General features: G+C 46.2%; 1 protein-coding gene across 7 annotated transcripts in view; it reads right to left on the bottom strand.

The window, feature by feature from the left end:
* ABCB11 (ATP binding cassette subfamily B member 11) overlaps positions 1 to 25,118 on the bottom strand; it is a 168,955-nt gene that overhangs the window by 74,037 nt on the left and 69,800 nt on the right. For all 7 annotated transcript variants that reach the window (XM_085875228.1, XM_085875225.1, XM_085875230.1 and 4 more), the window contains 6 exons: positions 18,800 to 18,971; positions 17,884 to 17,997; positions 17,469 to 17,579; positions 17,107 to 17,232; positions 14,077 to 14,280; positions 6,162 to 6,332 (listed from right to left, as the gene is read on the bottom strand). In XM_085875228.1, the coding sequence (XP_085731354.1) occupies positions 6,162 to 6,332; positions 14,077 to 14,280; positions 17,107 to 17,232; positions 17,469 to 17,579; positions 17,884 to 17,997; positions 18,800 to 18,971 (898 nt within the window). The remainder of the gene's footprint in view (positions 1 to 6,161; positions 6,333 to 14,076; positions 14,281 to 17,106; positions 17,233 to 17,468; positions 17,580 to 17,883; positions 17,998 to 18,799; positions 18,972 to 25,118) is intronic.

Here is a 25,118-nt window from a genome sequence, read left to right as displayed (position 1 = left end):
CAGAACATGGGCCGATGCCTGCAGGCGGGCATGAAGGCCGTGACCAGGGAGCTGGGAATGGCGACTCCACGTGTGGGAGCAAACGAGCTGGAAGGGGGTGCAACGGCTGACAGGCCCGCGGTGGAGGCGGGTAAAAAAATAATTCGGGGGGCGTGTTCGGCGAGGGTCGTGACAGAGGAATCGACGGTGACCAAAAGGGAAAAATTAAATGGGGAGACCAAAACGTGTGAGACGAGACACGAGGTGACGACAAAGGAAATAATAATAGTTGAGACACGGGAGATAGAGGGTGAATTGGACGGGGTAAGTGACGCACACACACACACGGAGGTAGTGGAGGACAATGGGGGTGAGCTGGCGGACTGGGTAGAGACCCAGTGCGAGCGTCTGGATGGCCTCCTCCAGGAACGAGGGGAGGGAGTATGCCCCCTTGAGGCGAGTCACGACCAGGTGAGTTCGGTCGTGCTTTGCGAGGTTGAGGGGACGGGTGCTGTGGACGAGTGCACGGAGAGCTTGGGGGGTATAGAGGCCCCGGAGACCCTTGTGGGGACACGAATCCCCAGTGTGGTTGTCCCGGTGTGTGTGGTGCAAGGCGTGAGTGCGTCCCCGTGTGTGGAGGCGACCCCGTGTGTGAGTGGTGTGGTGGCGATGGTGCCGGAGTGCGTGCTTCCCAGCACGCCGTGTGTGGATGAGGCACCGCGGTTGAGTTCCCCCGCGTGTGTGAGTGAGGCACGGTGTGTGGATGAGGCACCGTGGGTGAGTGCCCCCGCGTGTGTGAGTAGTGAGGCACGCGTGAGTGAACGGCCGAGTGCAAGGGAGACCGTGTGTGTGAGAGAGCGGTATGAGAGGGAGATGTCGGTTGGCATGCGGGAGCACGCAGCCGCGTCTCCCGGTGTGAATGTGATGGAGTGGACTGTGTGCGTCGTAACACGCAGGTGTGCGTGGGTCGAATGGCGACGACGGCGACATGGGAGGAACGAAAGCCGAGTAGCGGCTGTAGTTGTTTCGCGGACCGTGCCGGGTTCACCCAGCAGGGAGCACGAGGTCCGTGCTGTGCAACGCACGAGACCGCCACGTGCTCGCTTGCGAGAGTGAAGTCCCGGTCCGGAAACGCACGCGGTGGATTTGCCGATCCCGCGGACGGACAAAGTTTAGGCAGGTAAACGGATTTGGACCGGACGGGTTCTCCACGCGATCGTGTGTGTTAAGCTCCAACGGGCAAAGCACATGTGTTCGCGTGGGGAACCCCTCGAGACGTGGGGCTTGTGTTTTTTTTTATGCGCACGGTGACGTCATGGCTGCACGTGTGGTTGGAATCCGGCAGGAGGGGTATCCCGGCCGGATGGTACCGTCCAAGGAGGGATGAGGTACACGTGCAGCTGCATGACGTCACGGGCAGGTGTAAAGTGCGCGAGCTCTGAGTTGCCGCGCAGGTGCTGCGCATGAAGAAAAAAAAAATAAAAAAACAAGCCTCACTTTCGGGTGCACAGGATTCCTGGGCAAGGGGTGGAAGACCCCCCTTGGCCTGGGCACAGGATGGAAACTAGTTAGGGGGAAGGGTTAGCTTAGTTAGACCGACTTCATGGGGCAGGGGTAAGTCCTCATGGAGTCCGTGGAATGGATTAGTTAGAGGGATTGTAGCGAGATTCAGGTTGGGTAAATAATTTTTGGGACATTTGAGAACAGTGACAGACTTTGGATGTGTGGAGGGGACGTAGTTTAGCTACGTAGTGTTAAAAGGAACGTGCTACTAGTTTAAGGGACGACGTGGGAGCACGAGTTAGTTAGGGGATGTAGTTAGAAGAATGGCAGAGTTCAGCGGTGAGTGTGTTGAAGAGTTGTTGGTAAGTGAAGTGGAAGCATGTGCTTGTTGAGTGAGTGAGGCCAGCGGGTCTGTGTGTATGGAGCGAATGGGGAATGCATGGTGCGATGAGTGATTGGGGGGAGGAGTGACTCCCGCCCAAGGGACCCCGGGGTCAGTGTAGATTGAGTTAGCTGGGTTAGTCAAATTGAAAATGGAGGTCGTTTTGCTGTTGGTGGGAAAGTAGGCTCGAGACCCATTTGGAGGGGTGCAGGAGCCCTGTTGACGGGCTTGGGAGCGTGGCTGCGAAAGGTGAGTATCGCTGAGTGGGTACCCCGGGCACCAGGCTAGTCGGCCGCGGTAGGCCATGGGCCCATGGGGGGCCGGGATAGAGTAGTGGGCACGGGTGCGCCTGCTTGGTGCGGGGGCCCGGGGCGCCATTAGCCGCGTGGGCAGTGTTGTGGGCACGGGTGACCCTCGGAAAGGGGCCCGGGAGGCCGGCCTGCCACGTGTGCGTTTCAGGGGAGGTGCCATGGGGGCACTCCCCGGTGTTAGGGAGCTGGTAGGCTCGGAGGCAGTGTAGTGCCCGGGGGTGCCATAGCGGGAGATTCGGCAGAGGGTCGTGCCTGCCAAAGGGAGCCACGTGTCCCAGCCAGGAGACCGTGTGAGGGCACGGAGAGAAAATTGGGGGCGAGGCCCGAAATTGTGAGGACACCAACACAGGCGACGGGAATCTGGGTTGTTAGAACCAATAGTTTAAGCGAGAGGCGCTTGTTGAAAGCCCCGGGGTAGTTTAACAGTTAAATGGTTAGGGTAGATTAGGAGATGTACCCCTCCGCACCATCCATCCCCTCGCTGTCGTTGTGGGCCGCTGGACCCACTTTGGGTTAGATCGCCGAACTCTGGGGAGGCCATTCTGAGGCTTCGTTGGGCCTCGACACAGGACGTTAGCTCTCCCTTATTCCCCTCCGGGAAGGGAACGTAGGGGTTGGGAGTAGGCTAGGTGACAGGATAGGTTAGCCGAACAAGGACGATAAAGGGGGTTAGGGGACGATTTATAGTGGGGAAGTAAAAATAAAAACAACAAAAAAATAAGTTGGGGCTAAATTGGGGTTTGACAAATTAAGGGAGTGGGTATGTACAGTGACAGGCAAAGGCGATAGGTGGGAGGGAGACAGGTAGGTAGGTCCGAGCCCGCCTTCCAAGTGGCCAGCACCACCGCACTCCCTCCACCAACCTCCACGGAACGGCAAAGGCTGGCCAACTTCATCTGCAGCTGCTGTGCTGCAAGGCCTATGCCGGCTGGATCGTCTGCAGCTGCTGTGCTGCAAGGCCTGTGCCGGCCAGTTCATCTGCCGGCTGTGTTTGCCTGCAGCGGCCTTCTTCTGCAGGCTGTGTTTGCCTGCTGCCTTTGCCTTTGCCATGCCATGCCCACTGCCCACGTTCACCGCCCCGTTCAATTTTTGCTTTGCCCCCCCTGTTCATTTCCATGTGCGCCAGGATCCGCAAGGCAACAGTTTGCAAGCTGCGAGAACTGCCCTGTTGGCAGCTACAACACGGGCCAGCAGTGGCGGCCCGTGCACCGTGTTTGTGTTCATCCATCCATTCATTATGCTCATTGCGTGTGCCACTTGAGCTGGCACGGAGACTGCGTTTGTGCAGCCCATGCACCGTTGTGGTTCACTGCGTTCAGTTCAAAAGGGAAGGCCTTGGACTGCGTGTGAGCAGCCAGCCACGTTCCCTGTCACCTGCATTGTTTTGAGCCAGAGACTGCATGCGAGCAGCCTGGCTCCCTGCTAACTGCTTTCTTTTTGCAGAGTTCAATGATTCTGGGCCATGGTTTAGTGTAAAATTTGTAAGTTAAGGTTAAGATGTACTGTAAATATGAGTGCGCCCCCGGCATGTATGTCTTAGCGCCGGCAATTTTATTTAAGTCGTCCGTGTGAGTGAGTTTGTTTAGGTAGTTACGCAGCCCTCAGGTTATTTATTTTGGGGACACGGATACCATGAATGTCACACTCAGGGATCCGTAGGTAAAATGTACTAGGGGAAAACTACACATGATGGCACACGAAAATTTGACGACTCGGGACGAGTCTGTAAAAAGGGGAGGGGGTAGTGTTGTGGTTACCAAATTCGCAAACCACCATTCAGGTCCCTTAGGTGAGGTATCTCGGCAAGTATATGTGTAGTTAGGCCCAAACCCGTTGTCTAGTGGGAATACATGTCATTTATGCGTGCTGCGACTCTTCAGGATAGCCGTTTTTCTTTTACTATCTTTATTTTGGACCAACCGCCATGATTACCACCACAACCACAACATCAACCACCAACCACAACGCCGCTTCACCACAACCGCCACGACCTTCCCGTCACACCTCGCAACCGTCGCATCGCCACCGTTCTTGCCCCGCTGTGGGTACCGGTGTTGGACTCGTGCAGGGCGCGCGCCGAACAGCGTGTACAAAATCACGGATTTTGTGCTTCAAAAACGGATCAAAAACGACACAAGCCCACTTTTTGCCGTCCAATCGGTGAGCGAGGGGCGAATTGGCCCCGCCCCCAGGGCGATCGATATATGCAAATTTATGGATCAAAAAGCCTTCACGCCCACTTTTTCTCGGGCCAATGGGGAGCGAGGTGAAAGGTCAAAGGGAGGGGGTCAAAGGCGAAGCTACGGGGGGATAAAAGGACCGTGTTCGTCAGTAGAGTCGAGAGGCGGAGAGGCGGAGAGTAGGAGAGTCGGAAACAGAGTCAAGCCTTCGCGGGCGATGGAGCTGCTCGTCGTGTGCGTTGGAGTCGGAACGGAGGGGACGGAGCTGTGGAAAGGCGGCGACACCAGACGAGGGGGTGCTCGCGTCGTGCAGGGAGCTGCACCCGAGGGAGGCCGACAGCGCGACCTGGCCGAGGTGGAGACGCTCGTCGCGGGATAATAAAGATCCTCTATACCCCGAGCATCAGCAACCCCCTCCTGTTTCCCCCCGCGCTGAGATAGTGCGACCAAGGGGGCCCCTTTCCCACCCCCTACCAGACACTGTCCGCGAGGCCCGCGGAGTTGAGGCGCCATCGCCGCTCCTCATCACCAGATGGGTAGGCGCGACCTGGTCTCGGCCTCAGGCCCGCCTCATCCTTGAGGGTATTCTTTTCCTTGGTTTTGGGTATGTGTTGTCGGCGCCGTCTGTGAAGTAGAATTGTATAAGTGTTGCCGTGTGCTCGGTAGTCGGTATTAGCTCTGCATTGTGTTTTCGCTTTTACATTTGCTTTTTGTGTAAATTACATTGTGTCTTTTCTGTGTGCATTTGGTGGAATTGTATTTGTGTGCTTCCCGTGTGCCGCGAATAAATGTGCTTTATTATTGAACTGTTTCCCGCTTCGCTTCGTCATTTCTTTCTTTGAATCCTCATCTTGCTTCACGTAAAGGGTTGGTAGTGGGCTGAATACACCCGATAATTAATCGAACCGTCGAGGTCGACGAATAACACCGCTCGGTTATCCCGATAGTACGGAACGGGTCGCTTAAGTGGCCCGTGTCCGAAGTCGACCTGCGGCGAGGTGCGATCGCCCGGTCTACCCTCCGCGTGGGTACTTAGGTAGGTCGAATTTGGCGAGCAACCCTATCCCACGCGGGGGCTGATTGGCTCGATCGCGGTGAGACCGAAAGGTCCACCCGTGACTGGTTCCCGGCGTTAGTCCGAGAGGGTCACGACTGGATTGTCCGTCCAGTGGGCGACGTGCCGCGATTCGAGTTACGTGGCCGTCAGCACGCCGGCGGGCGCGAATACCGCAACAATATATATGCGCGCCTGGTGTTGGCGCTGTGGTTAGGGCAGCGGCTTGGGATCCAAGAGGTCCTGAGTTCAAGCCCCGTTGGGCCACTGAATGAATACACCAGGGGGTTGACTCAGCCTGTCATCCTTCCGAGGTCGGCAAAATGAGTACCAGTATACTGGGCCGGTGTATACCCCGGTTAAAATAGGTGTACCTTATCCCTGTGTCGTAAGAGGTGACCAGGGTTGCGTCAGGAAGGGCATCCGGCGTAAAACATGTGCCAAATCAGTATGTGGATCATACGCATGATCCGCTGTGGCGACCCCTAACGGGAGCAGCCGAAAGAAGAAGAAGATATATATATATATATACATCCAGCGTCTTACGTTAATTTTTTTCACATAAAGGCATTCGATTGATTACTCGTGTCATGTATTTTCATATAAACGTTTCATCAAAACAGCAAGTTGAAAATCTGCTTTAGTAAAATTTCACAAAGGCACAGGACTCATTATTCAACAATTTTCATTGTTCCCATTGTGATGTTTGACCAGTCATTGCACTGTTCTTCGTGATTGCGGATAGGGCGTACCTTGTCCAATGCAGCCTGTACAATAGCCTCACTCTCATTGTCCAAAGCCGACGTGGCCTGGTCAAGGAGGAGGATGCGAGGATTGCGCACGAGAGCTCGTGCAATCGAGATCCTCTGCTTCTGACCACCGCTCATGTGACCTCCACCCTCACCAACTTCTGTATCAAACCTCTGCTCAGTTCAGTTGATGCAAAGGGCAAAGGTAGTGGGGATAAAGGCAAAGGTGGGTTTGTAGTTTTTTGTTTCAGATGGTTCAAATTGTTTTGCAGTTACACAGTTAAAAATCAGTTTTAAGAAAACTTTAGTGCCCATCCAAGTTGCATCACAGGAAGCTCTTAGTGTTAAACAGCATGCCAAGGAAACTGAGTCGGACATAAGTCAAACCTGAGTCAACCGAGTCATAATGTTGTAGTGAATAAATTAATAGATCTAAATATAAGACTGGCTTTAATTCCTTGGATCTGTAGTTTCATGAACTAAATAAATCAGATTGTACATTACAAAGGTACCTTGTCAGACAGTAAAATCATTATGGGTGGTGTATCTCAAGGTACCAACTTAGGCCTCCCCTATGCTTTTTGGTTCTTGATCAATGGTGCAATGCCTCAAGTGGAACAGGTGGTAGATCTCATCTTGGTTCTTAAGTATGTCGACGATATAACAATAGTTGAAAATACAAAGGACAGGTAAGCAGGAACAGCTATGCAAGACGTCGTCAATGACTTTCAAAATTGATCAAACAATAATAGCATGACAATGAATGCAGAAAAATGTTTCCGCATGCAAGTTTGTTTGATGAAAAACCCACCCCAGATACCACAGTTGACTTTGCAAGCAATACCACTTGAAGAAGTTCAACACCATATAATCTTCGGGGTTACTATTTAAATAGATTTGAAGTGGAACTTACAAATTCAGAAGATCCTGTCTAGTGCTAATGATTCTGTTTAGAGCAAGCAAACTGCTAAAAATGTTCAATTCATCTTGTGAAGATTTGAGGATCATATATAAAGGCTGTGTGAGATCTCTCCTTGAGTCTGCTGTACCAGTCTAGAACGCCAGCCTGACTGAATCTCAGATAAACAGTTGGAGAGAATTCAGAAAAGTGCCCTAAGAATAATCTTAGGTCTATCTTATCAGCATTATGATCAGGCCCAGCGTGTCTGCAAGTACAAATACTGAAACAACGCAGACGAGAAATTTGCAAAACAAATGGTAAAAAACAACTCGAGTTCAGACGGTGGTTGCCCAATTTATAGGTGTGATCAGACATATTATGCTCTTATCCTGTAAATTCACTCAAAATCTCCCAGATCTTCTGTCGAACAAGCAGATAAAAGAACAGCGCAATTCCTTATTTTGTTAGCAATTTGAATGAAACCAATTGGGTTCTATCCAAATCTGTATTAAATGTTTGTATTTATCTTGAGTCACTGCTTGTAAAAATGTACACAATTTAGTTTTTAACTACTATGTCCCTTATTAGAAGACATATACTGAAATGCAAAAGAAACTTACCACTTGTTTCAAATGTAATACAATTGTAACAGTTCAAAATAAAACAAACCAACAATTGCTTATTGAAACATTGGCATTTTATTGATGACATGTCAAGTTTTTGACCAAGATACACCATCTCATAAGTTTGTTCTACAGTACAGAACAGCACAGGGTGCAATGTCAGTCCCCTTTCAATAGCGTGTGTGGCCACCATTGTTTTGGATACAGGCAGTGCATCGTTGGCGCATACTGCCTACCAGTCTTTGGATGGATTGCTGCTGGATTCTGTCCCACTCAGTCCTCAATGTCTGAAGCCATCTGATTTAGGACCATCTGCCTGTCCTGCCTTGCAGTGGTGATTCTTGGCCTCCCTGATTGAGGTCTGTCATCTGCAGAGTTGTGGAGGGTGTCTCTGTCCACCAGGGCCGATATCGTCTGGTGTGAACAGCCAAGGCGATGTGCCACCTCACGGTAGCTCAATCTGCCTTGCAGTATGCCCAAGGCACACTGCTGTTGATCCCTTGACAATCGTGGCATGTTGATTGAAATTCCCATTTTGCACTGGCCTTTTTAAAGCCAATATCAAGACATCATGTGCAGCTCATTAAAATCATCCTGCACCCCTTGGATAATCACTGACAGTCAAAATGGCTGTTCAACAGCTGTGCTATCAAGTGACCATTGAAGGTTCAAGTGACCATCTGTGACCGTTTTGTCTGACAGTGAGAACACTATTGTCCACAAATAAGTTCACACATTTACTACATGCAGTGTTATTGTTGATATTTGAAGGTTTAAAAGGTGGTAAGTTTATTTTGCGTTTCAGTACATCTTGTTCTTACTCCAATGTCAACTTGTTTCAAGAGTTGAATGTTTGAAATAAACCATGAAATTAAAAAAAAAACAATTATAAAAATAAAACTTGTTCAGGATGAGAAATTTCACCACCTGAAGCACATCAAAAAATTGTTGGTATGCAAATTTCATGTACCTGTCATTAACCTTTGATTGCATATAATGAGCAGTTAGTTGCAAGACAATGAAAAGGTGTTAAATTGCAAATCCTGATAACTTTGTGCTGTCATGATGCGTAAATAATGAATATCTGACATCACAATGCTGATGTGTATGAAACACCTGCTCCCCTTGGGAGCAGTCTGGAGGGTGGGGAGGTGGGTGGCAGGGATAGTGGGAGAGGTAGGGCATATATATATATATATATATATATATATATATATATATATATATATATATATATATATATATATATATATATACATATATATATACACACACACACACACTACCTGTCAAAAGTTTTAGAACACCCCCATTTTTCCAGTTTTTACTGAAATGTAAGCAGTTCAAGTCCAGTGAATAACCTGAAATGGTACAAAGCTAAGCAGTAAACTGCCAGAGGTTAAAAAAAAAAAAAAAGTTTAGGCTACCAAAAACTGAAAAATAATGTAAATTTTTTCATCATGACAGTTCATCATGACAATTCCCTTTTCAGGGAACAAGTAATGGGTTAGCAACTGCAGCTGTTTTGCAGCAATGGAAGTCAATTAAGCCTTGAAAGTTGATGCAAACAATTCCTACATGTGTCCCAACTTTTGTTGATTAGTTACAAACCCTCTGTCTGTATAAAAGCAGTGTTGGAACAGACTGTGTTGCTACACCCTCTGAAGCATTATTTGGACAATATTGCATTGCAGGAAGTAGTATATTGCTATCATAATGGTGAGAAAAAGACAATTAACAAAGGAAGACAGACAGAACATTATAATCACAAAGAGTGAAGGTCTTTTTGCAGAGAAATTGCAAAGAAGCCAAGGTGTCAGTGAGTACAGTTTCCTACACCATCAAAAGGCACTTGGAAACTGGAGGAAACTCTGACAGGAAGAGGTCTGGCAGACCCAAAGCCACAACACACTCAGAAGACAAGTTTCTGAGAGTCAACAGCTTGCGTGATTGGCGGCTCACAGGACAGCAGCTTCAAACACAGCTTAACACTGGTCGAAGTAAGGAAGTCTCAGTTTCAACTATGAAGAGAAGACTTCGAGCTGCAGGTTTGACAGGTCGAGTGGCAGTAAGAAAGCCATTGCTAAGATGGCAAAATAAGAAAAAGAGGCTTGCCTGGGCCATGAAGCACCGCCAGTGGACTACTGAAAACTGGAAGAAGGTCTTATGGACCGATGAATCAAAATTTGAAATCTTCAGTTCATCACGCAGGGTTTTTGTACGCCGTTGAGTAGGCGAAAGGATGGTTCCTCAGTGTGTGACACCAACTGTCAAACATGGAGGAGGAAGCGTGATGATCTTGAGCTCTTTTGCTGGATCCAGTCGGCGACTTGCACAGAGTGACTGGCACCCTGAACCAAAAGGGTGACCACAGCATTTTGCAGCGCCATGCAATACCCTCTGGTCTACGCCTCGTTGGTCAGGGGTTCATCCTACAGCAAGATAACGACCCAAAACATACCTCCAGGCTATGTCAGAGCTACATTAGAAGAAAAGAACAAGACAGTAAGTAGGCTTCAAATCATGGAATGGCCAGCACAGTCTCCAGACTTAAACCCCATCGAGCTGGTTTGGGATGAACTGGACAGAAGGGTGAAAGCAAAGCAACATAAAAAATGTGCAACAAAATGTGCAACACATTTGTGGCAACTTCTGCAACAGTGTTAGGAAGAACTTTCAGAACAATATTTGATTTCCATTGCAGAAAGAATGCCACGAGTATGTTCGGCTGTTATATCTGCAAAAGGTGGTTACTTTGACGAGTCAAAAATTTCGATTAAATTTTGTTCAACAAAACGATTCCATGATTTCTTTTTTTTATCTGCAACTGTTTATCTGTTCCATGCTTTAATTTCAGAGTACATTGAAATATTAAACTGCTTACGTTTCAGTAAAAACTGGAAAAATGGAGGTGTTCTAAAACTTTTGAACGGTAGTATATGTTGTGCCATGGCTAATAATTCCCCGTTTTCATCAGGGGTCAGTGAACCACATGCACTGTGGCACATGTAGAGGAGAAAATTGTATGACCCCCTCTCCACTCCCCTGCAAGGGGATTTTTTGTGCACATGACCTGACCTTGGATACTACCAACTCATTTGAAATTTATTTTATTATGCTCTAACATGAACACAAACAACACTGATAAACACCATTTATTTATTACTAGGGGGGTATGCTTACACATTGTGTAAGCTGTTAGGGTTAGGGTTAGCATTATGGTTAGGTTGGGTTAGGGTTAAGGTTAGTGTTGACTGCTGACCCAAGTCCTCACTACCAAAGTCCTCATTAATGCTGACCCAAATCCTCACTACACATTGTGTAAGCATACGAACCGTGCTTCCCCATTGTCTCGGGTCACTCATCTGCATTTGATTTTTCATTTATTTATCTTCTTTCTTTTTTTTCATTTATTTATATTTTCATTTACGGAAGTTTTCCAATGGTTCTGTGATTTTTCCCGGTGTACCCACTTCGATGTCCGTCAGCACACAAAATTACCATGCTTCCCTATTGTCTCGGGTCGCTCACCTGCATTTTTCTCATTTATTTCGATGTTCATTTACGGATGCTTTCCGATGGTTCTGTGATTTTTTTTCCGGTGTGTTGGCTTCGATGTCCATCTGCATGCAAAATTTCAGCTTGCTACGTCATAATATATACCCGATCTTTAATATCAGTCAGTGAGTCGGTCAGTAGTTAGAAAGAGAGAGAGATATATATATATATATATATATATATATATATATATATATATATATATATATATATATATATATATATATATATATATATATATTGTTGTGGTTGAGGAAATTCGCAAACCACTATTCAGGTCCCATAGGTGAGATATCTCTGTAAGTACATGTGTAGTTAGCCCAAACCCGTTGTTTAGAGGGAATAAATGTGATTCATTCGGGTTGCGACCCTTTAAGATCGCCGTTTTTCTGTTCTATCTTTATTTTGAACCAACCACGTCTCAACCGCCATCACACAACAACCACCAACTGCAACGCCGCTTCACAACAACAACAACGCCAACAGCCACGACCTTTACCGTCACGGCTCGCTCCCGTAAACACCGCATCACCACCATTCCAAGCGTCGCCATGGCCATCACCGCCACTTTAGGCCCTCCACCACCTTCACCTCTCCTCCTTCTGCGGCCATTCCCGCGCCGCTTGTGAACGCCGAGCGTCAGGCTGTCCTGGCCTCGTACAGGGCGCGCGCTGAGCCGCGGGTACAAAGAGCGGGCTTTCCGAGGGGAAGTCGGATCAAGAATGATTCACGCCCACTTCCGATCCGTCCAATCATTAAGCGCGGGGCGATTTGGCCCCGCCTCCAGGCGCGTCGGAGTAGAATCGATATATGCAAATTCGCGGATCAGGAATGATTCACGCCCACTTTTCCTCCGTCCAATGGGCGAGCGTGGCTCCGCCCCTGAGCGCATCCTGATCCGGAAATCTGCATATGGGTTCTCCTGTCGCACTATAAAGCGCCAAGCGCGGGGCGAATTGAGTCAGTTGAGAGTTTCTGCTTCGGGCTCGGGCGAGTTGGAGAGGTGTGGCAGCAGCAGCGGCAGTGGCAGCGAGAGAGTTTCTGTTTCGGGCTCGGGCGAGTTGTGGTGGCGGCGAAGAGTGGCAGCAGCAGTCAAGACGGGTCTGGAGGAGAGTCGGTCTGTCGGGGAGCTGCAGAGAGGAGAAGCCGGGAACGCGGTCGAGGGCGCAGTGGAGTCGCTCCTCACGAGACCCAAGCAAGCCAGCTATCCTCTTTCCCCAGAGCATCAACAACCCCCCCCCCGTTTCTCCCCCCACCCCCCGCGCTGAGATAGTGCGAAAAGGGGGGCCCCGTTCCCACCCCATTCCAGGCAGTGCCAGCGAGGAGCACGGAGTCGGGGCGCCGCCGCCATTTGCGACTCATCACAAGACGGGTAGGCTCTACGCGGTCTCGCGCCCACAGACCACGTCTGCCCCCTTGTATTCGAGGGTGGCCCTTTTCTTTTGATTTTGAGTATATGTGTTGTCGGCGCCGTCTGTAAAGTAAAACTGTGTAAGTGTTGCCGTGTGCTCGCGTAGTCGGTCGTAGATCTGTATTGTGTTTCTTTTGTTGCAATTGCTTTTGGTGCATAATTGTTGTGTTTCTTTTACATTTGCTTTTGGTGCATAATTGTTGTAATTGTATATGTGTGCTTTCCGTTTGCCGCGGAATAAATGTGAATTATGTTGAACTGTTTTTCCCGTTTCGCTTCGTCTTTTCTTTAATTGAATCTCCATCTTACTTCACGTAAAGGGTTGGTCGTGGGCTAAATACGCCCAGTAATTAATCGGAACCGTCGAGGTCGACGATATAACACCACTCGGTTATCCCGATAGTACGGAACGGGTCGCTTAAAGTGGCCCGTGTCCGAAGTCGACCTGTGGCGAGGTGCGATCGCCCGGTCTACCCTCCGTGTGGGTACTTAGGTAGGTCGAATTTGGCGAACAACCCTATCCCACGTGGGGGGCCGATTGGCACGATCGTGGTGAGGCCGAAAGGCCCACCCGTGACTAATTCCCGGCGTTAGTCCGAGAGGGTCACGACGGAATTGTCCGTCCGGTGGGCGACGTGCCGCGATTCGAGTTACGTGGCCGCTCGCACGCCGGCGGGCGCGAATTCGCAACAATATTCATATATGATGTCATAAAAGGTGCTGTTAGTGGGTGGACATGGATACACTTGCTCCATTACATATAGACTAGCAGGGATCTGTGGAAATTCCACATAATGTAGAATAGGCCTTTGTCCTCAACCCGCCCTCCCCCCTCATGAACCCGAAGTCCTCACCCTCCCCCCTCCCAACCCAAAGGCATCAATCCCCTCCCCACTCCAAACCTTCATACCCTCTCTCCACTCGTCACGTATAAATCGTGGGTGGAGTCAGGCAAACTGTCCAACCAATGGATGGAATGGAATGGAATGTTAAACAGACAGACAGACAGAGACACAAATGAAAAAGTGTATTATTATTAAGATTATTGCTGACTCATACACATCAGCATTGTAATGACAAGCATTGTGCATTGTATCATAACAAGAATTGTGCATTGTGTCAGCGTCAACAAGAGAGGTGAAGCTGATGAAGCCAGTTTGCAGATCACTAAAGTTTAACAATTCAAATGCCCACTCTGTGTATAACTATATTTGCATACATAATGATAGCTGATCCGTAAATATAGAACCCCAGAATCAAAATCCCATGTATTGTATTAATATGATCACTGTCAATTTATGTCCTCATATGTTCATATCAAAATACATGCTGTCTCTTGAACCTATATGTGCTATATGTGAAAAGCTCCTTGGAAGGGTAATCAAAATATGTGGCTTTGATTTATGAAGAAGGACCTTTCTGGACCTGCGGCAGGGCCATGATGAAGTTGTAAGCATTGGCGTCACGTGCTGCACGTTCAATGGCCTCCATGGAGATATCAGGCTGGCCATAGCGTATGTTCTCAGCGATGGTGGTAGCAAACAAGACAGGTTCTTGTTCTACGACTCCCATTAGTGAGCGAAGCCAGGTGGTGTTCAATCCTCGTATATCATGACCATCTAAAGTTACCTGTTAGGGTCAGAGAGTCAGCATAAGATCGAGGGAGGCCAAATATTACAAGGGAATATTTTTTGGGGGAAATTAATCTGGAGGTAGAAATCATAATTTACATTAGCTGTGTTAAAAAAGAAGAAAGGGATAGAGGTTTAAGTACTATGTATTTTAATAAGGCATTATATTTTATAAGGATGAAAGATGAAGACCAGGTTGCACCTTCATCAAAATGGCCACCAATTTTTTTTATTTATTTTTTGACTGTATAAAGACAAGAAAACAAGTTAAAAGTATACTATATAAAGAACAACAAAAAACCCAGGTCGAAAAACCAGTTAAAACCAGTACACATTTTCAACTGGTCTCTATTGTTTCTAATTGGTCTTTAACTGGTCTCTATTGGTTTCAACTGGTACCAGTTAAATTCAGTCACAATTCCAATTTCCCAGTTGAAAAAACCAGTAGCTCATATTTGTACCAGTTAAAGTCTTACTGGTTCCAGTTGATACCAGTTGCAATGTACTGGTCCCAGTTGATACCAGTTGCAATGTACTGGTCTCCCAGTTGATACCAGTTACAATGTACTGGTCCCAGTTGATACCAGTTAGTTCAATACATGTATTTCAACTGGTAATATATCACTCTATTCCAATTTCCATATTAAAACCAGTAAGAAACCAACTGGCTTTACTGGTACCAGTTGGCTACTGGTTTTCAACTGGTACCAGTTGACCAGTAAGCGACTGGTCTTTACTGGTTTTTTGACCTGGGAAGCTAATTGTTTCAACCGCATGCTGGCTTTCAACTCCGACTAATCAAGACATGCGCATAAGCCTAAATACAAACTTCAAGGTAAGGGGACAGTGAACAATGGGGATGAAGGTAAGGATCTTGGGGAGTGGGTGGGTGTAAAGAAGCAGGGTAGTTTGGGGAAGATAGAAGTAAAGAGACAACATTGGATTTTCCCCAAACAAGAATTGAGAAAACGCAAGTTTACCTGCATGGGTAAAGAAGCTGTTGCTGACGTTTCAGGCATCATCGTTTGTCAAAGCAAACATTTTTGCCTGGTTTTTAGGGTAATGTACCCTGCTTTTGAGAAATGGGCCTTGCTCTTTTTTGGGTAATGGAACACAGAGTCGACTGTTTACTGGACTCTGTCCTTCTCACCCGAGATTGCATTGGAGATGGGACCAGATAGTATCAGTCCACACGTTCTCAAATCCTGTTTTTGCCATTCTTGCTCCCCACCCTCATATCACTCCCCTCCACCATGTGCCCCATTCAAACCTCTCTTTTTGCCAAATCCCCTCTGCATACAAGTCGGCAAACATCACTCCCATCCAAAAGAAGGGTGCAAAAACAGATACGGTACTACCAACTATCTAAACCAGTGACCTTATACTTCCAATTGCAAGCAAAGTAATGGAATCCATCATTTCTTCTGACGTCTTTCCGATTTTCAAGCAACCTGGTCTCCAACCACAAGTTTGAATTCTGTCATGGTCACTCAAATGTATACATGTTGCTGCTCCTCCGTCACAATGATTGAGGCCCTAAATCTCAATCTACACTTCAGGACTCCCTGGACGTATCTCAGGCATTCAACACGGTCTGATATATCCTACTTTGCTTGCCAAGCTCTCTGCCTGTGGTAGAGAAAGCTGCCTTCATTCATGGATTTCTGACTTACTCCACTCTCGCAGTCAATGTGTAATCATTGAAACCTTCTCCTCACCTATCCCTGTGGAGGCTTGAGTTCCCCGAGGCAGTGTGATGGGTCCAGTCTTGTTCCTCAACTTTATTAATTACCTGTCCCATACTCTGAAAAACCCTCTCTTCCATTTTTTCAGACAACTCCAGACAATGTGTCTTGCAGTAACCCCTTCTACTGCTAGGTAGACAGCAGCTGCATCACTCTCTACTGATCTGGAAATCAATGGACGCTGGGCGGATAAATGGAACATGTCCTTCAAACCTAGAATATCTCAGTCTCACCCTATCACTCTGAAAGAATCGTCAAACGAAACCACCTATTTCGTTCGTCATCCACTGGAATAAGACCTATCTCTTGAACTTCTAGGCCTTACCATCAGCCATGACATTTTCTGGGCCAACCACATAGCAAAGTTTCCCGACAAAGCGAGCCACTGGGCATTCTCCATTGCATTCCATTCCAAATGGCATTCTGCATTGCTCCATGTCTTTCCATGGAAAATCAGAGCTACTCACAGTCTATGCCTTTGTCTATAGCTCAATAGAGTGCTGCTCTCTGCTCTGGACTTGTGCATCAGCTTTGCATCTGTCGCTGTTAGATTCTTTGGAATCTAAAGCTCAGAATTATTTCAATGTCCCATGATGAGGCCAAAGCACAAGGTCTGTTTCTGTCACATTGCAGCCAGGTCAGTGGTCTCCGTTTTCTACCGTCTATTCTCGAACATTACTCCCTTTGCTCTCTCAGTCCTCTGACCTTCCCTACCTACTCCAGAATGCACTCATGCTTCCAGTAACCCCATCCTGGTTAAATTTCCAAAATCCAGGCTGACTACACACCTCAACTATCTTACTCCTCGCTTCTCCCATCTATGGAATCATCTTCCAGAGGCTGCTCTGTGTCCCTTTCCTCCAGGACTTCAAGCAAGCAGTGCACGATATATACACATACATATATTACAGTGTAAGAGAAGAAACATAACAGGGGAGAAGATAAATGGAAGAAAAAAAAAATCTACAGCAGTTAACTCAGCAGCCAAGATGAAGAAACTTCATTACTCGTGAAGACTGAAACACGAGGAGATAAATCAGCAGTAAGGTTGGCCAACAAACAAGTTCAACATCTCATACCATGCCCTTCTGTGGATCATAAAACCGCTGGATGAGCTGGACGACCGTGCTTTTGCCAGCCCCACTTGACCCCACAAAAGCAGTTGTCTCCCCAGCCTTTGCAATCACATTCATGTTAACAAGTGCCTGTTGTGCGAAATGGCCAAAATTAGGGAAGAGGAAGAGTGGGAACAGACATAAGGAGGAGAATACAAGCGGTTTAACATTCAAGGGAGGTTGTACAAGTGATAATGAAACTTGAGGAAACGGCACAGGGTGGGTGAAGAAAATGTACGATGTGGAAGGGATGAGAAAAAGAAGCCGTAACAGAAGGAACTAACTGATGATTCATTAGCCAGACAACACACTGATTGTGCCCTCACATCAAGTTCTGTTCTTGATGGGTAACTGAAAGTCACGTTGTGCAACTCAATGTCGCCCTTCACCTTCTCCAATGTGTAGCCATTTTCTGACATGCAATCAATTAATGATTCCTGAAAGTGTGGGCATAGTACAGACATGTACTCACGGTTAATAGGAAACATCATATGGGGGAAGGGAGGGGGATCACTTTAAAATCTCTCTTAAAAAGACTGTATTTCACAGAATTATACAATTCCCACCAAGTGACCCCTTTAGCACTGGTTTATTTATTTATCAAAAGAATGTCCAAATGTTTTTGTTTCACTGCCACAAAATCCCTCATGAATGTTATCTTTGCCCCCACCTTAGATGTCTGACGTTCATGAGAAACAGTGACCAGAATATTTTGTTGAAATGGATCGGAACAGAGCTCACCCTGTCAATGGTATTGAATACCGGTGTGGCAGCTCCACGTCCTGTCGCAAAAGCCTCAAGGCAGGGTGAAGCCTGACCAAGGTTGATCGCTCCCACCAGGACACCAAAGAAAACCTACGGGTTCCATAAAAGGTTGATCATCATATTTATGATGATGATTATGATTGTTCAAAGCAATTTCTTTTCCCCAGGTGCAGGACGACTTAATTTTTCAGACCATTGAGATACACAAATGATATATGCATCCTCAAAGTAGAGAAGATCAACACAAATCTGAACATTTATCAAGTCTTAAGCCTCACTGCAATGAAAATTATCACTTTCTTCGTTCTTGTCCGCAGTTCTCTTGCCCTGGTACACGGCGCATTTAAGAAGAGTCATTGATAAGCAACTTGCATTCTCCATGTGGAGAACAAACCAGACTGTTGACAACCTCACTTAACTTTACGAGGCTCACAAGAAGTGCATAGCTGCCCTAAGGCATGATGAAGCCCAATACCGAACTCCTTAAAATCAAAAACTTTCTCATCTGTTGCCGTCATCTCTGACCCAATGAAGACTTGCCAAGTTAGTTTCAGGATTATGCCTCCATGACATACCCCCCCTCACAAAGGATGTCCACATGACAGCCACTTTATAAGAAAATGCAGGGTGCCTGAACTCTGTCTTTGCCTGGAAAGCCAGGGATCCCAACCAAACACCCACAATCTCCATTCTGCCTCACTTCATATAAACCATGATCCTTTCCACAGATACAGTTGCAAAGTTCCTGGCTGACCTACATACCTCTGGTGACATGCACCCTTCTTGGGCCTGGTCATCTGACAACGGCCTTTTAGTGGTCGCGAAGCCACGCGTCAATAAGAATGCATCGTTCAAAATAATTATTGATATTTCCTGTTTAGGATAAACATACCTGCAGCAAAGTTCCAGGGGAATATTGGTTGGCGATGACGAGGCTGGAGCCATACCAGAAAGCAAGTGCATAGCACATGAAGATGATGAACCACATGTATCCTTGGAAGAAACCCAAGATCATACCTTTACGTATTCCCCACTGCTGCGCAAACACCAAGTTACTGTCATATCTGTGTGGGTTATGCAAAGGGAATGAAACAACAAAATAAATTATTATAACGCTTTATGATTACACTACATTTCACACATTTTTCAAATGTGCAAAAGATGTGTTTATATCAAATTTTCAACAACAAACATGTGCTACCCTACTACATCAATGGTACTTACTGTTCAAATTAAAAAAAAAAACAGCCAACAAATGTTTGGCTTCTACAAACTGATGAAATAATACAAACAAACTTCTACAAACCGAAAAAACCACTAACCATGGAAAGTGTGAGTATGTCTCACTCATTGCCTTACATCAGCCCAGCCTAAACATGCCGTTTAAAAACAACAACTCTTTAACAGCCATTTCGGACCAAGTGAGAAAGAATGAATAACTCACAGGAACTCCCAGTGTATGTCCAGCTACCTGTCTTTTGTGTTTTTATGTTGGCCACATTTTTCTCAGTGCTGATACTGAAAGTAACGATAGGTTTTAGATTCAGTTTAATAATGTTGTAATGGTTGTAGAGTGTGACGGTGGTAGCGGCATACTGATGGCTAGAGCAAACGCTCTCAAGTTTGAGAGGGCGGTGGTTCGAACCCGACCCCAGTCGAGTCATACCAAAGACTTTGCAAATGGTGTGTTACTGTTACTGCTCAGCATTTAAAAGGGATACAGCATGGACAAACAACCATAGGTTAGCAACTATTGCACAGGCTTGATGGGCCTAATGGCCTCCTCCTATGCTGAAGCTCATTTGAAGACAATGCATATTTATTTATTTGCATTTCAATAAAATAGACATTATCAAAGCTTTTTGACTTCCGCTCCTCAGGATAAAACCTGCAAGCAGATGAAGATGAAGCACCAAACTCTCGTTTATAAATTTACAATGTAATGTCCTCAACATTGATTGGTTGAGAGAAAGAAAGTACAGGATTATCTGCTTGGTGGAACTACAAAGCATCATGAATAATGAGTAGGCAGAGATGAATCACCAAAGTACCAACAGAACAATAATGCTAATTCACTGAGGGCTAGTTGGGGGGGGGGGGGGATGATGGTTTTCATGATGACTCGATGTTGACTGTGGTGGAGTTGTCACACAGTCAGGCCATCATAGTCAGAATAGACATTAAGTTCGGCCAATTTTTTTCTGTCAACAAAATTAATGGGATTAGTTGACCTGATGAATGTGGCCTCCATTGCATGAAGGTGAGCAAAACTGCATCCTCTATTTAGGTTTTTAAACCAGCCAATACGATATTGCTCTGCACATTGAGGATTATTCAGTCAATGGTGACCAATTGCAGAGGCACGGGGAAGAGTCGTCATACTATGTACACTCTTTCAATCCCGAGTTGGTAGTCTCTGTTCGGTTAATTGACTCCGTCTGATCCCCAAAAGGACCTGTTGTTCAATGCGATCCTTCACTTTCAAAGATGTGCGGCCCACATACCTAGCATCAAACTGGCACTGAAATTCGAAAGTAATGTTACTTTATATGAGAGGCGGGCAGAACATCTGTTTGGACTGACGGAAGCAACTGACGGGTGGTGAAAAAAAAAATCACTCGTAGTTGAACAGCATAGTAAGAATGAGACTGTCTGTTTGATCTGGTTTTCAAACCGCTAAGACACTGCCTTTCCAAGGTAGACGTAGGTATACGGGACATTCACCAGGTTTGATTATCGGATTTTTTGGTGGGTTCAGGAATTTGTATATATTTATATATCTACTCGTATGTTGATGATCTGTTCAGGATACCCATGACCAAGAAGAATACTCTTGATGGCCTCAATTGCAGCATGGACTTTATCTGTGGAGCAGATCTTTCTTGCTCTATTGACCAAGATACCAATCAATCTAATCTTGTATCTCGAGGAACTGCAAGAGTCCCACCTCCTATACTGTCCGGTAAAAGTAGACGAACGGAAGACTGTGGTTTTATCAGCGTCAGCTGATTTCTCAACTAAGATGTCCAAGAAGGGAAGTACGCCGGTGCATTCCATCTCTCAGGTGAACTCTAGGGATGGATGGAGAGAGTTCAGGTATGCCAAGAAGACTTTACATGCTGAGGTCGACTCAAAGAGACAGCAAAGATGTCATCTACATACTGACAATAGATGGAGGAGGGGTTGAACTCCAGGGTGTGGATCTGGAAAGGCACGTTTTTCTCAGTAACCTACAAAGATGTTTGCCAAGACGGGACCTCGAGGAGATCCCATCACGACACCATCGATCTGAGTATACATTGAATCTTTGAAACTGAACTCGACAGAACGGGTCGCCATATTAATTAATTCAACAAAGACTCAGAGATCTGTGGAGGTGTCAAGTCACTATGATACAGAAGTTGCACACAGATTTCAATCACTTCTGCTTGTGGTTACATTCGTGAATGGACTGGCTATATTATATGAGCACATTGTAGAATTCTTGCTTAGGTGTGTGACGCACCGTATGGCATCGGCGAAGGTGAAGGAACCCACAATTACCTGTTCTGAGACACTGCCCAGTGCTGGCTGTAATAGTTCACATAACCATCTGGCGAGATCGTGCTGTGCAGAGCCAGTCATTGAAAGGAACACAATCTTTATGAGTCTTTGGCAGACCATACATCCTCGGTTTTTTTTGCGATCCGACAGGTCTAATTATGTCATAAACTTCCTTGGAGAAGCATACTCATTTGCAGAGTTGCAATAGTCTTTTCGCCATTTGTTTCTCCAAACGAGATGTGTGTCACGTTCAGTTGTATTTCCTAGGTGTCGGAACTTGGACACAGTGCTCAAAATCAGCCATTTTCTCAACGTAGTTGTCATGGTTGTAGAGTGTGGTGGTGGTGGTGGTGGTTGTAGAGTGTGCTGGTGTAGTCTATATTTACCCTCGCTGAAGGATAGAGTATTGCGTTTGGGTCTGTCTGTTTGTTTGTCCGCACAGAACCTTTGCGTTTTTCTCTGCAACAGCTTGTCAGATGGAGACGAAATCAGCCAACGCTTATAAAACCACAATCTACCGTAAGTTTCCTTTAATCGACAGTGTACTAGGTGGGACTCTTGCAGTTCCTCGAGATACAAGATTGGATTGATTGGTATCTTGGTCAATAGAGCAAGAAAGATCTGCTCCACAGATAAAGTCCATGCTGAAATTGAGACCATCAAGACTATTCTTCTTGATAACACTAAACAACAAAAAAATTTTTACTGGAGATGTGTAAAGTGATTTAGACTAATTTGGGTACGTTGATTTCAAAAATCATAACCGTTTTGCTGTATCACGTCAGGATTTTCAGGAACAGAAATATTCCCATTGCCTAGAAGTCAGGATTTCAATGAAATTTACATATGTCTTTAACATGTCTATTTCGTACAATTGTTGTTAACTTGTGTTATATTTCTTTCTTTCAGATAAAGATGAGTAGGCGTTCCTGTACCAATCATCCTGACAACTTCTGTTATGTCTGTGGTCGGTATACCAAAAAAGATCAACAGCGAAGTATATCTACAGCAGTGAAAATGAAGGCCGCCTACTTTCACTACTTCGGGTGTAAGGTGGGGGACCAAGAACAGAGCTGGGCACCACACATCTGCTGCACAAGCTGTCACACAACCTTGACTCAGTGGTTGGTGGGCAAGCGCGCGAGCATGCCATTTGCGGTGCCCATGATATGGCGTGAGCCGCAGAATCATCATGATGATTGTTATTTCTGCTGCACAAGCATCGCCGGCTTCAACAAGAAGAATAAGGTCACATCAAGTACGCTGACTGCGTCTCTGCTCGTAAACCTGTGCCTCATGATGACGAGAACCCCGTTCCAACACCTCCAGCTGATCAGAACATAGCTGTAAGCAGTGGTGAAGAGGATGGTGATGATGAACCTTTTTGAACCCGACACTCAAGAATCACACCTTCTGAACCAGCGAGACTTAAATGATCTTGTAAGAGATCTCCCGCTGTCAAAGGCGAAAGGCAGAGCTGCTTGGATCAAGGCTGCAGCAGTGGAATCTACTTGAACCTAACACCAAGATATCCTTGTTCAGAGCACGTCACAGAGACATGGCTGAGTTCTTTGAGATGCAAGACACGATGACATTCTGCAGTGACATCAACGGTCTGTTGAAAGAACTTGGGTGTGATCACGATCCTGCAGACTGGCGCCTCTTCATCGACTCGGGGAAGAACAGCTTGAAGGCTGTTTTGCTCCACAATGGCAACAAGAAACCATCAGTCCCACTGGCTCACGCGTTCGGCATGACAGAGACCTATGAGACTATGCGGCAGCTGCTTGATTCCATCAAGTACAATGACTTCAACTGGCACATCTGCGGAGACTTGAAAGTGGTGGCGCTGTTGTTAGGGCTGCAGTCAGGCTACACGAAATACATGTGCTTCCTTTGTCTCTGGGATAGCAGAGACGACAAGAATCACTGGACGAAGAAAGATTGGGAAGAGCGAAAAGAGCATGTACCTGGTCGACACAACGTGAAGCATGTCGCCCTTGTCGACCCAGCCAAGGTTTTCCTTCCACCACTCCACATAAAGCTCGGCTTGATGAAAAGTTTTGTACGGGCAATGGATCTGAATGGGCGTGGGGTTTTATACCTCAAGGAAAAGTTTGGCAACACCTTGTCGGAGGCCAAGTTCAAGGCTGGTGTCTTTGTTGGACCGCAAATCCGACAGATTATGAAGGACGAAACTTTTCCGACAACTCTAAACCCCAAAGAGCTGGCAGCGTGGAGGAGCTTCAAAGCTGTGACGGACAACTTCTTGGGGAACGAGCGCGCGGACAACTATGAAGAAATAGTGCAGCAGCTGCTGGAGTCCTTCAGGAAACTTGGCTCCAGGATGTCCCTGAAAATCCATTTCCTACACCAGCACCTGAACTTCTTCCCTGACAACTTGGGAGCAGTCTCGGACGAGCACGGCGAGCGATTCCACCAAGAGATTTCACTCATGGAGACACGTTACCAATGGCGGCACAACCCGAACATGATGGGCGATTTCTGCTGGTTCCTGCATCGTGAAACTGACACAGAGCAGCACAAACGCAAAGCCAAATGCCTAAAGCATTTTTAATTACATTCTAGTGGAGTTTTTCTGTAATTTCTATAATTTTGAAGCATTCATGATGAAATAAATGAATAAATGAATTTTTGTAAATTTCATTGAAATCCTGACTTCTAGGCAATGGGAATATTTCTGTTCCTGAAAATCCTGACGTGATACAGCAAAACGGTTATGATTTTTGAAATCAGCGTACCCAAATTAGTCTTAATCACTTTACACATCTCCAGTAAAAAAAAAATTTTGAAATTTGTTGTTCAGTGTAATGGGTATCCTGAACAGATCATCAATATATATATATATATACAAATTCCTGAACCCACCAAATAATCCAACAATCAGACCTGGTAAATGTCCGGAATACCTATGTCTACCTTGGAAAGGCAAAGTGTCTCAACGGCTTGAAAACCAGATCAAACAGACAGTGTCCCATTCTTAGAATGCTGTTCAACCATGAGCGATTTTCATTACCCACTGGTTGCTTCTGTCAGTCCAACAAGATGCTCTGTCTGCCTCGCATCACTGCATCCTCCAAGTAAGATTATTTACGAATTTCAGTGCCATTGTGATGCTAGGTATGTGGGCCGCACATCTTTGAGGTTGAAGGACCGCATTGAACAACAGGTCCCTTTGGGGATCAGACGGGGTCAGTGAACCGAACAGAGACAACAAAACTCGGGCTTGTAAGAATGTACATAGTATGACAACTATTCCCTGTGCCGCTTCAATTGGTTACCATTGACTGAATAATCCTCAATGTGCAGAGCAATATCGTATTGGCTGGTTTAGATTCCTGAGTGGAGGATGCAGTTTAGCTCACCTTCGTGCAATGGAGGCCACATTCATCAGGTCAACCAATCCCATTAATTTTGTTGACAGAATTTGTCCAAACTTTTTATCTATTCTGACTATGATGGCTTGACTGTGTGACAACTCTACCAGTCAACATTGAGTCATCATGAAAACCACCACCCCACCACACCACCTCCCAACTTGCCCTCAGCTAATTAGCATTATGTTTCTGCCGGTACTTTGGTGATTCATCTCCGCTTAATTATTATTATTCAGAATAGTTCATTTCCACATTCTCATTATTCATGAT

The sequence above is a fragment of the Eptatretus burgeri genome, chromosome 3 (genome assembly GCF_056783735.1).
Source record: "Eptatretus burgeri isolate ZD-2024b chromosome 3, Ebu_testis_v1, whole genome shotgun sequence".
In the NCBI taxonomy this organism is placed as follows: Eukaryota; Metazoa; Chordata; class Myxini; order Myxiniformes; family Myxinidae; genus Eptatretus; species Eptatretus burgeri.
This window is presented reverse-complemented; position numbering and strand designations above follow the sequence as displayed.